The sequence below is a fragment of the Bison bison genome, unplaced genomic scaffold, assembly GCF_000754665.1.
Source record: "Bison bison bison isolate TAMUID 2011002044 unplaced genomic scaffold, Bison_UMD1.0 scf7180017864466, whole genome shotgun sequence".
Lineage (NCBI taxonomy): Eukaryota > Metazoa > Chordata > Mammalia > Artiodactyla > Bovidae > Bison > Bison bison.
In genome coordinates this window covers 9,234,141-9,250,930 of record NW_011495027.1, presented here as the reverse complement: position 1 = coordinate 9,250,930, position 16,790 = coordinate 9,234,141, and the positions used below count along the sequence as shown (strand labels likewise).

The window sequence follows — 16,790 nt, the reverse complement described above, 5'->3', positions numbered from 1 at the left end:
TGAACATTCTAGGGGTTCTTTCTATCCAAGATTCTGTTACTAAGGTTTCTAAACTTGTCTAACATACCCAACATTTTGTTTACTTTGGTCTCCATAGATTTTTTAAAAATAGTTTTTCTGTGTATCATGTATTTAAATTTAAGAATTTTTTACATTTTGAAAAAATTTAGTTAACTTCAGGAAGTTAATTGGTAGTATTCTCGTAGTGAAAGTGTTTCCTGAGATTTTGGGGGTTTTCCCTCTTTTTTTGGATGGTTTTATTTATACTTATTCATTTCCTTATTTTTCCCAGTTTTATTGAGATATAATTGACATCTAGCACTGTATAAGTTTAAGGTATAGAAAATAATGATTTGACTTACATATAGCATGAAATGGTTACCACATTAAGTTTAGTGAATATTTGTCATCCATACCTATAGATGCAAAATTAAAGAAATAGAAATGTTTTTCATTTGTGATGAGACTCTTAGGGTTTACTCTCTTAACAACTTCTATATATAACATGAAGCAGTGTTAATTATATTTATCATATTGAACATTACTTTCACTTTTCACTTTCATGCATTGGAGAAGGAAATGGCAACCCACTCCAGTGTTCTTGCCTGGAGAATCCCAGGGACGGGAAGCTTGGTGGGCTGACGTCTATGGGGTCGCACAGAGTCGGACATGACTGAAGCGACTTAGCAGCAGCAGCAGTAACTATTTATCTTCCCCTTCATAGATTACAGCCTTGTCACAGTGAAGGGGGTTGTGTAATTTAATGAAACTATGAGCCATGTCATGCAGGGCCACTCAAGATGGATGGATCATAGGGAAGAGTTGTGACAAAAATTGGTCCACTGGAGGAGGAAATGGCAGCCCACTCCAGTATTTTTGCCTGGAGAACCCCATGGACAGTATGAAAAGTCAAAAAGATATGATACAGAAAGATGAGCCCCCTCCAGGTCATAAAGTATCTAGTATGCTACTGGGGAAGAAAGGAGGGCAATTACTAATAAATAGCTTTAGAAAGAATAAAACGACTGGCCCAAAGTAGAAACAACACTCAGTTGTGGGTGTGTCTGGTGGTGAAAGTAAAGTCCAATGCTGTAAAGAACAAGGTTGCCTAGGAACCTGGAATACAGATCCTTGAATCAAAGTAAATTGGACATGGTCAAGCAGAAGATGGCAAGATTAAACATCTTAGGAGTAAGTGAACTAAAATGGATGGGAATTAGCAAATTTAATTTAGATGAGCATTACATGTACTACTGTGGGCAGAAATCACTTAGAAGAAATGGACTAGCCCTCAGAGTCAGCAGAAGAAACCAAAATGCAGTCTTGGGTGCAATCTCAAAACAGACAGAATGATCTCAGTTCATTTCCAAAGCAAACCATTCAACATCACAGTACTCCAAGTCTATGCCCCAACCACTGATACCAAAGAAGCTGAAGTTTAACAGTTCTATGAAGACTTACAACACCTTCTAGACTAACCCCAAGAAAAGACATAGTTTTATCTTAAAGGATTGGAATTCAAAAGAAGTCAAGGGATACCCAGAAGAACAGGCAAGCTTGACCTTAGAGTACAAAATGAAGCAGGACAAAGGCTAATAGAGTTTAGTCAAGAGAACACACTGGTCATAGCAAACACCCTTTCCCAACAACCCAAGAGACAAGTCTGTACATGGATATCACCAAATGATCAATACCAAAATCAGACTGATTATGTTCTTTGTAGCCAAAGATGGAGAAACTCTATAGAGTCAGTAAAAACAAGACCTGGAGCTGACTGTGGCTTAGATCATGAGCTCCTTTATTGTAAAATTTAGGCTTAAATTGAAGAAAGTAGGGAAAACCACTAGGCAATTCAGGTATGAACTAAATCAAATCCCTTATGATTATACAGTGGAGGTGACAAATAGATTCAAGGGATTAAATCTAGTAGACAGAGTGCCTGAAGAACTATGGATGGAGATTCATAACATTGTACAGGAGGCAGTGACCAAAACCATCCCAAAGAAAAAGAAATGCAAGAAGGCAAAATGGTTGTCTGAGGAGGCTTTATGAATGGCTGAGGAAAGAAGAGAAGCAAAAGGCAAGGGAGAAAGGAAAAGATATACCCCCCCCCCAAAAAAAAAAGAAAAGAAAAGATATACCCATCTGAATGCAGAGATGCAGATAATAACAAGGAGAGATCAGAAAGCCTTCTTAAATAATGTGAAGAAATAGAGGAAAACAATAGAATGAGAAAGACAGATCTCAAGAAAATTAGAGATATCAAGGGAACATTTCATGTAAGGATTGGCATGATTAAGGACAGAACTGGTAAGAACCTACCAGAAGCAGAAGAGATTAAGAAGAGATATCAACTACCTCATATATACAGATGATACCACTCTAATGGCAGAAAGTGAAGAGGAACTACAGAGCCTCTTGATAAGGGTGAAAGAGGAGAGTGAAAAAGCTGGCTTGAAACTCAACATTAAAAAAACCTAAAATTAAGGCATCTGGTTCCATCACTTCATGGCAAATAGACAGGAAAAAGTGAAAGCAGTGACAGATTTTATTTTCTTGAGCTCCCAAATCACTGCTGGTGGTGACTGCAGTCTTGAAATTAAAAGATGCTTGCTCCTTGGAAGGAAAGCTATAACACACCTAGACAGCATATTAAAAAGCAGAGACATTATTTTGCTGACAAAGGTCCGTATAGTCAAAGCTATCATTTTTCCAGTACTTATGCATGGAAATGAGAGTTGATCCACAAAGGAGGCTGAGCACTAAAGAACTGATGCTTTTGAATTGTGGGGCTGGAGAAGATGCTTGAGAGTCCCCTGTACTGCAAGGAGATCAAACCAGTCAGTCCTGAAGGAAATCAGTCCTGAATATTCATTGGAAGGACTGTTACTGAAGCACAGCTCTGGTACTTTGGCTACCAGATTCAAAGAGCCAGCTCATTGGAAAAGACCCTGATGCTGGGAAAGATTGAAGGCAAAAGGAGAAGGGGATGGCAGAGGATGAGATGGTTAGATAGTGTCACCAACTCAATGGACATGAATTTGAGCAATCCAGGAGATAGTGAAGGACAGAGGAAGCTGATGTGCTATAGTCCACGAGTCTCAAAGAGTTGGATATGACTTAATGACTGAAAACAACAACAACCTATTTATCTTATAACTGGAAGTTTGTGCCTTTTGACTACCTTCATCTAGTTCCCCTTCCCCACCATCTTTTTCCATGAATTTGTTTGTTCCTTTTTGAAGTATAATTGACCTTCAGCACTGTGGGGTCAGTGTCCCTGTTCTACAACAGAGTGATTTGGTGTTTTCTATACATTTCAAGATTATCGTCATAATAAGTCTAGTGACGATTGTCATGATCGTCATAATGATCTGTCACTATATAAGGTAATATTGATACATAATTATTGACTGTATTCCCACACTTTACATTTTGTACCCATGACTCATGTTTTGTAACTGTATGTTTGTTCTTTTTAATCTCCCTTACACATTTCTTTGCTTCCCTTTCCCCCGGCAACCACCTGTTTGTTTTGTTTCTATTACTCTATTTTTATTCTGTGTTTGTTCATTTGTTTTGCTTTTTAGGTTCCACATAAGAGGAAAATCATATAATTTTTGCTTTTCTCTATCTGACTTACTTCACTTAGCATAATACCCTCTAAGTTTATCCGTGTGGTTACAAATAAATGGCAAGATTTCATTTCTTTTTTATTACTGAGTAATATTCCACGTGTGTGTGTGTGTGTGTGTGTGTGTGTGTGTATACCACATCTTATATATCCATTCATCTATTGTTGGACACATTGACTCCATATCTTTGCTATTGTAAATAATGCTGCAATGACCATAGGGATGCGTATATCTTTCTGAATTAAGTGTTTTTATTTTTGTTGAATAAATACCTAGGAATGAAATTGCTGGATCATATGGTAGTTCTATTTTAAAACTTTTGTGAAATCTCCATATTGTTTTCCATAGTGGCTGCATTTGCTATATTCCCACCAACAGTGCACAAGGATTCCCTTCCCTCCACATCCTCACAAGCACTTGTTATTTGTTGTCTTTTTGATAATAGCCATTCTGACAGGTGTGAGGTGATGTCTCATTGTCGTTTTGATTTGCACTTCCCTAATGATTAGTGATGTTGAGTACCTTTTCTTATCCTGTTGTCCATTTGTATGTCATCTTTGAAAAAAAAAGTCTATTCAGGTCCTCTGCCCTTTTAAAAATTGGATTATCTAGGGGTTTCTGTTTTTGTTTTGCCTAGTTGTAAAATTAGGGACTTCTCAGTGTGAAAGTTAGGTAGTCTCTACTTGTTGAAGATGGTTTTTGAAAAATGATGTTATAAACATATTTTGATATCTGTAATCTTCAAAATAATTAAGTAATACACTATCCAAGTTTTTGATGCTAATAGGAAAAACTCAATAATTTTTTGTTTTTTAAATAGGTTACACAAGTGTGCATATTCCATAAAAGATTCAAAACTGAGAGGTAAGTTTAGAGATAATTTCTAAATCATATTTTCACCTATAGATAAAAGGAGCCAATTACTAATTAACTTTAAAAGTACATGACAGATGACATTTTTCTTTTGTAGATATCTTAATACATGGTGTTGCTTATCATCATGCTGGTATGGAACTGTCAGATAGAAAAGTAGTTGAAGGAGCTTTTACTGTTGGAGATATACCAGTTCTTTGTAAGTAAAACATATTCTTGTGGATATTGTAAGATCTTTTGGAAACTATTTTAAGGGAAAAAAAGAAAAAACTCAGGTATTCTTACTTATTTCTATTTTCTTCCAAGAATCTAAATTATAACTACCCATACAAATATGTGCTACAGTAAACTCTCTTGCAGTTTTAGTTCTTTATTATTTTAGCAAATACTGCAGTTTGAAAAGTAAGAATTAGTTTTTCAGCTTTAAGATATATTATTTTACATAGTGATGTTCTTTTCTTTCTTTTTATTCTGAATTTCCTATATTTAAGTTTTTATTGTTATACATTTATAAAAATATTCTTTTATAAGAAAACTTTTACCTGAAACAATAAAGTTATATGACTTAAAAGTAATATTCTTTAATTTGATACAGTTACTACCAGTACCTTAGCCATGGGAGTCAATTTGCCTGCTCACCTAGTGGTTATAAAATCTACAATGCATTATGCTGGAGGAATGTTTGAAGAATACAGTGAAACAGATATTCTACAGATGATTGGTAGAGCTGGTCGACCTCAAGTAAGTGACAGTATTTCACTTTTTTGTAATTCATTTTAAAGACAATGTAAAATGAAAAAAAATAAAGTAATAAAGACAGTGTAAAAAGCAAAAAGAAATGTGTATTCTTTGTTAAACAAAAGATTAATATTTCACATTTAAAGTAGGTTTGAAAATAAATGTAACTAAGAAAATCTACTACTTTCATGGAGGAGTAGAAGTAAACAAGTCTCATCAAAGTCCCACATAACTCCCTTCACAAGTCTCAAGTACTCCCTTCACTCCCTCTAACTCCTACGTGTTGATAAGTGATTGAGTCTGTGAATGTATATGCTGTTACAGGGTTTTGGGGTTGGTTTTTTTTTTTTTTTTTGGCTTTGGGGATTTTTTTGTTTTGTTTTGTTTGCTTTTTATACTGAATGGCATTTTGGATGGGACTGTTTTTCATTCCATAGGACTCGTACATTGCAGAACATGTAGCATCCCTGGATACTATCACAAATGCCAGTAGTGGTCCCCAGATATTGTGACAATTAAAAATCAGCCCATATACATTATAAAACATGGCCTAATCTGACAAATTCTTGAATAAAAAAGTCATTCATATATGGACTAAGGTAAAATTTAGGAGGAATATCTTTTCAGAGAATACCAAAATATTATGTTACACAAATTTATAATTTTTATAGGATAATTTAGATTATATGTGAATTACACTAAATCTTGCAGCTTTTAACCAGTTACCTAAGTTTGTTTTGGTTTTACTATTGCCAAAATTGTTATATTGCAACCAAAGTGGTATTTTTATATGTCTATACTGTTAGGAGATTTTAAGGTAAATTTTCAGTTAACATTCAATTCAGAAGCATTTTTAAGGTCTTTTTGACCTGTTGTTTAAGACAGGGAATTGTTTAATATAAAATGAAAATCTTGAGTTATTGAAGAAAACTGGTATGAACATATACTTTTCTTTATTAAATTTCTCTCTCTTTTTCTTTTCTTCCAGTTTGACACTACAGCCACTGCAGTTATTATGACTCGGTTAAGCACAAAAGAGAAGTATATTCAGATGCTTGCTTGCAGTGACACTATAGAAAGCAGGTAATATGTAAAATATTCCAAAAAATAATGTTAATATATCCTGTATTTTTCCTTTTAATAGATTAGGGATTTTCTAAGGCCATTTTCTTGGAATTTTTCAATAACCTAGTTAGAAAGTTTATTCTTTTAAGAAATTAATAGTTAGAAAAAGACAGTGTAATAGTTGTTTAGCATTGTTTATCAGCATGCAGTTGCATGTATTCTTGTTATAAAAGGCCAAATTAGTAATGAGAGGAATATAATTTTCACATCTTTAAATTTGCATAATAATAGAAGACAGGAACCCTGAGACCTTGTAGTAAAGTGTTTGATTATAATACTCTTGGGGAAAATAGGATGTAATCTATTCCCCAGCCTTTTTTTTTTTAAGCTATATTGTTTTCTAGAGTCATGGAGTAGAAAGAAATCTGTAACTTTTGAAAAGTTAAACTGACATTAAGGTTTACTCGTATTTTTGAAAATTAAGTTAACTTTCCTGAATTATTAAAGTAGCAATAGTATTCAGTTATAGTCAACTATATCATTAAATTATCAAATATTATTCTGAACAATGAGTTTTATGACACTGAAATGCATAATACTAATGAAAAGGTTTTTTTCCCCCATTAGTTTGCACAGACATCTTATTGAGCATTTAAATGCAGAGATAGTATTGCATACCATCACAAACGTGAATATTGCTTTGGAATGGATACGATCAACCTTGCTTTATATCAGAGCCTTGAAAAATCCATCTCATTATGGTTTGTTACTTTGATTTTGAAGAGTAATAATTTTATCAAGCCATTTGGGCCTATTTTTTACTAATAGGTCACAGAATAGATTATAGAAGTTAAAAGGTAGCAGAAATAAAAGTAACAACTATAACAAATACATTTAGAGGCAAGATTAGACAAACATGAGAAATCTTTATCTGTTTTACTTCTAGTCTTTTAATAAGGCTTGAAATCAATACCGTTAAATATAGACCTTTTAGAAAAAAATTGTCTCCAGTAAAAATTTTTAAAATGCTTAGAATTATTTAAAATAAGTTAAAGGGCTTCCCTGGTGGCTAAAATCAAAAACAATTTTTGAATTTTGTCCAAACTGGTGTTCAGACCAAAATATATGATAATATTGTTGCTGTTGGAATTTTCATCTTCCTTCTAAAGCTAACATTTATGGTTATGTTGCTTCTAGAGGGTTCTTTCATGTGGTAAAGATTATAAAGTAAAAATACTTGGAATTGCAGAATATAAAATTAAAACCTGACTTGCTATAATACCATTCTAATTCCACAGGTTCAAAAGTTTCAGATCTGTAAGAGGAAAAAATACATATAGTATTCCTGGTCACTGTTTTACAGTAAAATTAACAAAAGAAAGCCATTTGATATTGAAAGGATTTCACAACAATAGTTATTTTCTATAGATGTTTAAGCCTTTTTTTAACTTTAAGGTACTTTTTTCTTCTATTTAAGATTTAGTTAGACTACTCTTTTCTAGTTAACTGGGGTATCAAAGTAAGCCTCTAAGGATGAATAAATCTCATTCTATTTTATTTTTAATAAATTTTCATAACTTAAATAGGTTTTGCATCTGGATTGAACAAAGATGGAATTGAATCAAAATTACAAGGTTAGATGCATTTCCTTCTAAAAAATTATATTCTATAAATTTTAATGAAAAGGTCTAGTTGTTGTAAAACTAGGAATAGTCCAGTAAAATATTTTTTAAAATTACTTTATTTGCAGAAAAAATATATGGATTTCTTTTTTCACAGGTAAATAAAGCTTTACACATATACTTTTTTTTCTGAATTAATCTATTAATTTTATCAGACTATCTTCCTTTGTATGACATTAATTAATTTGTTTTTAAAAATGATCCTGGCCTTTGGCAATGTTGACTATAGATATACAATTTTATTATTTATTTTCCTTTTCTAGTTTAATTTTAATTGAAAATATAAGCTTAGCTTGATTGTGGGCTTCTTATCCCAGTCTGTGCTAATAAAGTATTCCTGTCAAACCTCAGTTTTAGTTTTCAGTTAATTTCATTATCTCATTTTTGAAATGAGTATTTTCATTCCTTCATTTTTGAACTCAGTATTTCATTACATATCTTTGAAAATAACAGATTGTTGAGCATTTATTAGGAGTAGAAATTGCTGCCTCTACATTGTGCTGAGACTGTCTTCCAGTAAAAGAAAAAATGTTAGACCCCTAAAAATATTTAGCCAATTTTAATTTATTCTCTACTTGGATATATACATATGGCAAATAAAAATTCAGAGATAAGGATGAAGAAGTAAAATTGTCATTCTTAAAGAATAAATATTTCGTTAAAAATGCTGATAAGTGATAGCTTAAATTAATAATGCTGCTGTTGAGAAACAGATCTGTAAAATAGTTGTATTATCCTTTCTGTATTGACCAAATTTGAAATGGAGTTTTAAAAGCGTACTTTTCCTCACACACACACACAAAAATAAAGGCGTACTTTCTTTAAATCAAAATGAGCAAATACACATGAAATGAGAAATAATTCATGAAATATTACCAAGAAATATCTTGCTATATTCTGGTAGCTGTAATGATTTAACTTTTCTAAACTGTTCTTAACAGTTCGTATTTGTCTTATTTTCAGTTATTATAGAGTGACTAATTTTCCCCTATAACGAATAGCTGAATTTATTATGTAACTGGATAGAATGTTTTGGTTTCCTTAGAGTTCTGCCTTAAATTTCTTAGGAAGGATCCTTAGCACAGATTATGCTGTTTCCTAAATTTGGTTATATTTTCTTGCTCTGTATCCTCCAGTAGCTTTACCAATGTGTGTGTTTGCTAAACACTTTAGTCGTGTCTGACTCTTTGTGACCCTATGGACTGTAGCCAGCTGGGATCCTCTGTCTTTGGGATTCTCCAGGCAAGAATACTGGACTGGGTTGCCATGGCCTCCTCCAGGGGATCTTCCTGACCCAGGATCGAACCCATATCTCTTAGGTCCCCCGCATTGGCAGGAGGGTTCATTACCACTAGCGCCACCTGGGAAGCAGCCTTACCATCACACTTAGAATAAAATGCAAATCTTCACCACAAAGTCCTGTTTGATATCCCTGTGCCTGTTTGTTTCTCTGACTTCATTTCTTGTCACTTTCCCCTCCTTTTTTCCACTCTGTCCAAATTGGCTATCTTGCTGTTCCTTAAACACATCAAGCTGTTCCCACTTCAGGTCCTTGCAGTCTCTTTATTCTTGGAACATATCTCACATGTTTTACATAGCCTTTTAAAAAGCAAGAGAGTTCCAGAAAAACATCTATTTCTGCTTTATTGACGATGCCAAAGCCTTTGACTGTGTGGACCACAATAAACTGTGGAAAATTCTTCAAGTGATGGGAATACCAGACCACCTGACCTGCCTCCTGAGAAACCTATATGCAGGTCAGGAAGCAACAGTTAGAACTGGACCTGGAACAACAGACTGGTTTCAAATAGGAAAAGGAGTACGTCAAGGCTGTATATTGTCACCCTGCTTATTTAACTTATATGCAGAGTACATCATGAGAAATGCTGGGCTGGAAGAAGCACAAGCTGGAATCAAGATTGCCTGGAGAAATATCAATAACCTCAGATATGCAGATGACACCACCCTTATGGCAGAAAGTGAAGAGGAACTCAAAAGCCTCTTGATGAAAGTGAAAGTGGAGAGTGAAAAAGTTGGCTTAAAGCTCAACATTCAGAAAACGATGGCATCTGGTCCCATCACTTCATGGGAAATAGATGGGGAAACAGTGGCAGACTGTTATTTTTGGGGGCTCCAAAATCACTGCAGATGGTGACTGCAGCCATGGAATTAAAAGACGCTTACTCCTTGGAAGGAAAGTTATGACCAACCTAGATAGCATATTGAAAAGCAGAGACATTACTTTGCCAACAAAGGTCCGTCTAGTCAAGGCTATGGTTTTTCCAGTGGTCAGTATGGATGTGAGAGTTGGACTGTGAAGAAAGCTGAGTGCCGAAGAATTGATGCTTTTGAACTGTGGTGTTGGAGAATTCTTGAGAGTCCCTTGGACTGCAAGGAGATCCAACCAGTCCATCCTAAAGGAGATCAGTCCTGGGTGTTCTTTGGAAGGACTGATGCTGAAGCTGAAACTCCAATACTTTGGCTACCTCATGTGAAAAGTTGACTCATCGGAAAAGACCCTGATGCTGGGAGGGATTGGGGGCAAGAGGAGAAGGGGACGACAGAGGATAAGATGGCTGGATGGCATCACCAATGCGATGCACATGAGTCTGAGTGAACTCCTGGAGTTGGTGATGGACAGGGAGGCCTGGCGTGCTATGATTCATGGGGTTGCAAAGAGTCGGACACAACTGAGCAACTGAACTGAACTGAAAGCTTCAATTTCATTCAGGTCTTTTTGAGGATTAAATGAGATAATACAGATGTATCATTTTAAGTTGTAAATGTTATCACTTGAGTGTTATTTTTATTACTTTAACTGTTATAAAAAATTTTTCAGCATATTAGGTGGCTCTTTTGTTTAAATGAGATTTTTTTCATTTGTTTTGTTTTTACCACTTAAATAGGAATTACAGTTCTTCCCAGAAAAATTACACAGAAACACGACTTCAGAATATTTAATAATATATTCTGGTTTTTTATTGCCTTTTTATTTTACTAAAGTTAAAATATGTTTTTTATATTTGAACAGAATTATGTTTGAAGAATCTGAATGATTTGTCATCTCTGAACCTGATAAAAATGGATGAAGATATTAATTTCAAACCAACTGGTAATTTTTTCATTGTTAGTAAATTTAACAATTAAGACTAAATTTAAACATTTGTTCCACTAAAATTTAGATGATGGTAAAATTAAATTGCGGTTTCAATTCTCAACAGGGTATCATCATTATTAGCATGATAAATTTATATGATTCCTATTTATAAGATTATAGAGCTGCCTTTTTGACAGGCATTAAATTTCTGTTCACTAACTTTGGTGACTTATGTGGCAACATGATGGAAAACTTGAAAATGAGGGGGAAAACATAATCTCAGTATCCTAAAAGAACCATTCAGTTAATAATTTTGGATTTGCTTCCAATGTTTTCCCTATTTTTTTTACAATTGCAATCCTAATATGTATACGATTTTGTATCCTGTGTATTTCTCTTAGTGTATGTCATAAACACTTTTTCACATTGCTTGTTTTTGAAATCATTTTAACATCCATTTCAGTATTTCATGGAGGAAGTGTACCTATCATTTATTTAGTCATGTACATGTTTGAATTTTTTTTTAAGTTACATATAACGGAGAAGGCTATGGCAACCCACTCCAGTACTCTTGCCTGGAAAATCCCATGGGCAGAGGAGCCTGGTAGGCTGCAGTCCATGGGGTCGCAGAGTGGGACACGACTGAACAACTTCACTTTCACTTTTCACTTTCATGCATTGGAGAAGGAAATGGCAACCCACTCCAGTGTTCTTGACTGGAGGATCCCAGGGACAGGGGAGCCTGGTGGGCTGCTGTCTATGGGGTCACACAGAGTTGGACATGACTGAGGCGACTTAGCAGCAGCAGCAGAGGATTGAAAAGTTCAAATCTTTGGGTTGCTTCAGTGACATTGTAACTCTTGTAGCTAACATTTTACCAATTCTTACTTCTTCAAACAAGGCTTATGAAGATGGTTAGTTAGGTGCCTTCTCTTTCTCTCTCTGTCTCTGCCTCTCTCTTTTTGATTCTATATAGGGTATAATAGAAGCAAGAAAGAGTGTTTTGTAGTTTTTAGCACACACGATTAGAAGTTTCTTGGGGAAAAATATCGACTTCATTGTACTTTGCCTAATAAAATTGGGAAGCATAGAAAAGTTTGAAAAAATCAATATATGACTATCTAACTTTACATGTATCCTTCTATTTTTAAACGCATTTTTATGTACTTGCAACCATACCATAGCAATGTATGATTTTGTGTCATGCTCCCTAACTCTCAGCCACAGATTTATAACATTTTTTTCCTTCTCCCGTGGTCTTCATTCTGGTAAATCTGTTTGTGAGAATTACCTTCTTTGTATTCTAGGATGTCTCACTGAGGAGGCATGAGAATCACTAATATAACTTCTTCCTTTTTTATTTTTAACCCTGTCATTTTATTTAAAAAAAATTTTATTGGCATATAGTTGCTTTACAATGTTATATTTCAGTTTCTACTGTACAGCAAAGTGAATCAGCTATACATGTACATATTAATATATTCCCTCTTTTTTGGATTTCTTTCCCATTTAGGTCACCACAGAGTATTGAGTAGAGTTCCCTGTGCTATACAATAGGAGGGAAAACTAATATAACTTCATCATCTATTCTTTATATACTTTAATTCTCAAGAATCTTATTCCCACTGTCATTCTTTCCCTGTGGAACTTCTCGAATCCACTGATACCATTTCTTCTGCCTTTAAACATACCTAATAAATGATATATATATACTATTTGCTGTCTTTCTCCATCATCAGTGAATACTACTTGATTAATTTTATTCTTTTTAACTTGCTTTTGATTCTATTTTTTCTGCTTCTTTAATGAATTTCTGTTTGCTGACTTTTTTTGCCTTACTGTGGGCTTCTTAAACATGCAGATGTTGGACCTTTATTCTCAGTTTATGATAATTTCTTTGAAAACATAATTTACCTTCACAGGTTAAGCTATAGTCATTATGTAATTGTGGTTTTGATCTAGGTCTTTTACCTTTACTATAACATTTGACCATTAATTTTCTATTGGAAATCTTTTCTTACATATGTGACATGAAATTTGACACTTGGAAGCATATAACCGTTAATTTGACCTGGAATATTGTACAATGATATGAACATAAAATCTTTGTTTCAAATACCTGGATTTCAGTTCCATTTCTGCCACTATGCTAGCTGGGACCTTAAACTCACTGAGCCTTAGTACTAATATATATCTGCAAAATAAGAATATATATTACAAGAATATATAATATATATATTTACCTTATTAGGTTGTTATGATGATCAAATGGGATAATGAACATTTATAGGAAAAAAAATTCTGAAAACGTGAGTTGTTGCTCTCTTTTGTCCAAGGTTAGGAAAATATCTCTACTTGCCCCTCCTTCTCAATAGCCTAACCAGTTTGTTAAGCCTGAAATTATAAAATGTTTGATGTCTTTGGTTTGTCTTTCATTCCTCACTCATTGCATGACTAGGCAGGATGTGTCCAAAAGGACAATCCAGTCTTGGAGCTGAAAATATTCCCTATCACATAGCAGGGTAATGTTTCCTAAGTCTGGTTGGGTTAACTACTTACTCTCAAAATCATCTAAGAGTGCTGTTATGTTAAAAATGAAACTAATGAGCCCTACTCCAGACTTAAAATCCTCAACTTCTAGGAGTAACACCTGGTAATTTAGATTTTAAGCTTGAACCCTGGATGCATTTTTTGCACATAAAATTGAGAACTACTGCCCTGGGAGTGATATTTCAATAAATAGTATAGTGAAAATCTATTCAGATCTTTGTGTCGTACTCACAGTTTATCTCAATGTGTATTCTGAAGGTGTGGGGAAGAGATTCCAAACTGAAATAGAGAATGCAGTTTTACTCTAAACTATCTTCTTTAGGAAAATCATGGGGTTCAATGACATATTAAATGTGCTAAGAAGAAAGGCAGTAAGAAAGAGCCAAAATTAGTTAGCCTAGGGTTTTTACATTTTTATTTGCCCAGAGAAATCTTTTAAATGGAATATCCATTAATATTGCAAAGAACACTAATGTTCTATCAGTGTATAGTGTATCAATTCAATGTTAATGTTATCCAGAAACATCCTTACAAACACACCCAGCATAATATTTGACCAAGTATCTGGGCAGCTTATGGCCCAGTTAAGTTGACACATAAAATTTAGCATCACAGCAGCTTAACATAAAATATACTTTCTAGCTGAATGCAGCTGAATTCTCAGAAGAATTATTGTGCATGATGCCCTTTTACATACTCCTCTGTGCTGAGGTTGGTCATATATTCTGCTTTGAAAACATATATTATGCAATTCCCAATCATTGGATATTTTGTCCTTTGTGTTTATTAACTCAGCATCCTCAACTCTTGTTACACCCTAAACCATTAAGTTAGTTTAAACACACACACAGTGTTATATATACATTATGTACGTATTTCTTTATGAGGAATTTAACATGTATTTTTAACTGTGCTAGTATTTTTATTAGGATTATTTAGGTTAGTTCTTTTGATACAATGTTGTATGAATTTGTTTGCCTCAATACTTTTTTTCCATAAGCATTGTTATTTTTCATATGCAGTTTTATATGAGAATTTATAGGAATGCATATACTATGTATTTATAGGAAATAAAGGTTTACATAAAAATATAGGAATACTATGTATTTAAGGACAAGAATTTTTATTAACTGGTTTGTAATAGTTTTGTTATCAATCAGTTTGTTTATTTTCTTATTTCCACTATTTCTTCTTTGAATTATGGATTATTTGGAAATCTGGTTTGTAACTTCTGTACATCTGATGGTTTTCTAATTATTTTTCTTTTCTAGTTTCATTGTTACTCCAGTACTTTTGCCTAAAAAATCCCATGGACGGAGGAGCCTGGTAGGCTGCAGTCCATGGGGTCGATAGAGTCGGACACAACTGAGCAACTTCACTTTCACTTTTCACTTTCATGCATTGGAGAAGGAAATGGCAACCCACTCCAGTGTTCTTGCCTGGAGGATCCCAGGGACAGGGAAGCCTGGTGGGCTGCTGTCTATGGGGTTGCACAGAGTCGGACACGACTGGAGCGACTTAGCAGCAGCAGTTTCATTGTTACTGTTCTTGACATGTGATGCAGTTGCTTTGTATCAGATAATGTTCTCTGTATGATTTCAGTCTTTTGAGATTTGTTGAGACTTGTTTTATGGACCCGTATGTGGTCAGTTTTTATGTTTTGAGTGTGCTTATTCTTTTGGTTTTAAGTTCCCTCCCAGATAAATATCATGTTAGTTCTTTGATGATTAGTAAAAGATATTTCATGTATTTCATTTTTCTGATTTGGTTGCCTTCAGCAGAGGGATTGGTTCATAATTACTTTGTTGTTGTTGTTCAGTTCCTCAGTCATGTCTGACTCTTCATGCCTCCATGAACTGAAGCATGCCAGGCTTCCTGGCACCTAACGAACTGGGGAGTTAATCTTTCAATGTCATATCATTTTGCCTTTTCATACTGTTCGTGGAGTTCTCAAGGCAAGAATGCTGAAGTGGTTTTGCCATCATGATTACTAAGCCTACTATTAATGTGGGTGGATGCTCTTTACATATTATTTCTAATTAATTCTTTTTTATGACTTCATGATCCTTTGCTATTATTTTCTTTTATCTCTTTGAGTATTTTTTAAATTAAATTTTAGTCTATATGTTCCAGTAATTCTACTTCTTGCTTTTGCCTTTTTAATTTGTAATCATAATACTCAAGTATCTAGGTATTTTTATCTGTATGCTTGTGTTCTTGTCTGGGTTTTTAGCTCTTCTGCCTGCTAATGTATATGAAAGAAGGGCTCAAAAGACCAAGTCTTATTTTGTGCAAATTTAAGGATTAACAACCTAATGAAAATGGACAGTAACTGCAAAAAGCTCAGAAAGTCATTCAACTGGGATGCAAATCTTACCTCTATGAAGGAGAGAGAAGGAAGGAAGGAGGAAAGGAAGGAAAGATAAAAGGAAGGAGAATTTTGTCCTGCAATGCAGTCCTAAGACCATTCGGCAAAGTTGATGGGGAATCTTCAATTCAAAGTTGCCCATCCAAGGAGTCCCATTAAGGTCTACCTTAATATTCCTGCCATGCCCGGTCATTTGTTTGGAGCATCTCATGAGAAGTGTAATCTTGGTGTGTACATAGTGATAGATTCAGAACACAGCAGCTGGGACCATCCATCAGAGCACTTCTTGCAGTAGGAGATATGAGAGGTGTATTCTCATCACCTCTAGTTCCCTTCCCTCACTCCAACTCTATGACTTTTATTTTGAAATACCCTATATTTGCTACTATGAAAATATTTATCATTCAAAAACTATATTGATAGTGAGTTGTCTCTTTATTTTCTCTCTTCACTTGCAATTCTTTTAAAATTCTTTCCATTCTGTCTCCCTTGACTCATTGTCTTCATAGTTTCATTTCTAGGTTATTTATATACCTTAGCTAGGTAACTTTCATTCTTACTAATCAGCCAGCAAATATAAGCCTTTTCTCAAAAACTTTCATTTTCTCCAGAAGGGAGATCAGATCAGATCAGATCAGATCAGTCGCCCAGTCGTGTCTGACTCTTTGCGACCCCATGAATCACAGCACACCAGGCCTCCCTGTCCATCACCAACTCCCGGAGTTCACTCAGACTCATGTCCATCGAGTCAGTGATGCCATCCAGCCATCTCATCCTCTGTC

The 16,790-nt window shown here is 34.4% G+C and overlaps 1 protein-coding gene across 1 annotated transcript in view; it reads left to right on the top strand.

Moving 5' to 3' along the window:
- Positions 1 to 16,790, top strand: part of HFM1 (HFM1, ATP-dependent DNA helicase homolog (S. cerevisiae)) — a 110,446-nt gene that overhangs the window by 32,171 nt on the left and 61,485 nt on the right. Inside the window, exons 13-19 of the mRNA XM_010860419.1 lie at positions 4,456 to 4,499; positions 4,606 to 4,707; positions 5,104 to 5,249; positions 6,235 to 6,329; positions 6,939 to 7,072; positions 7,898 to 7,945; positions 11,025 to 11,105. Coding sequence (XP_010858721.1) covers positions 4,456 to 4,499; positions 4,606 to 4,707; positions 5,104 to 5,249; positions 6,235 to 6,329; positions 6,939 to 7,072; positions 7,898 to 7,945; positions 11,025 to 11,105 — 650 coding nt within the window. The remainder of the gene's footprint in view (positions 1 to 4,455; positions 4,500 to 4,605; positions 4,708 to 5,103; positions 5,250 to 6,234; positions 6,330 to 6,938; positions 7,073 to 7,897; positions 7,946 to 11,024; positions 11,106 to 16,790) is intronic.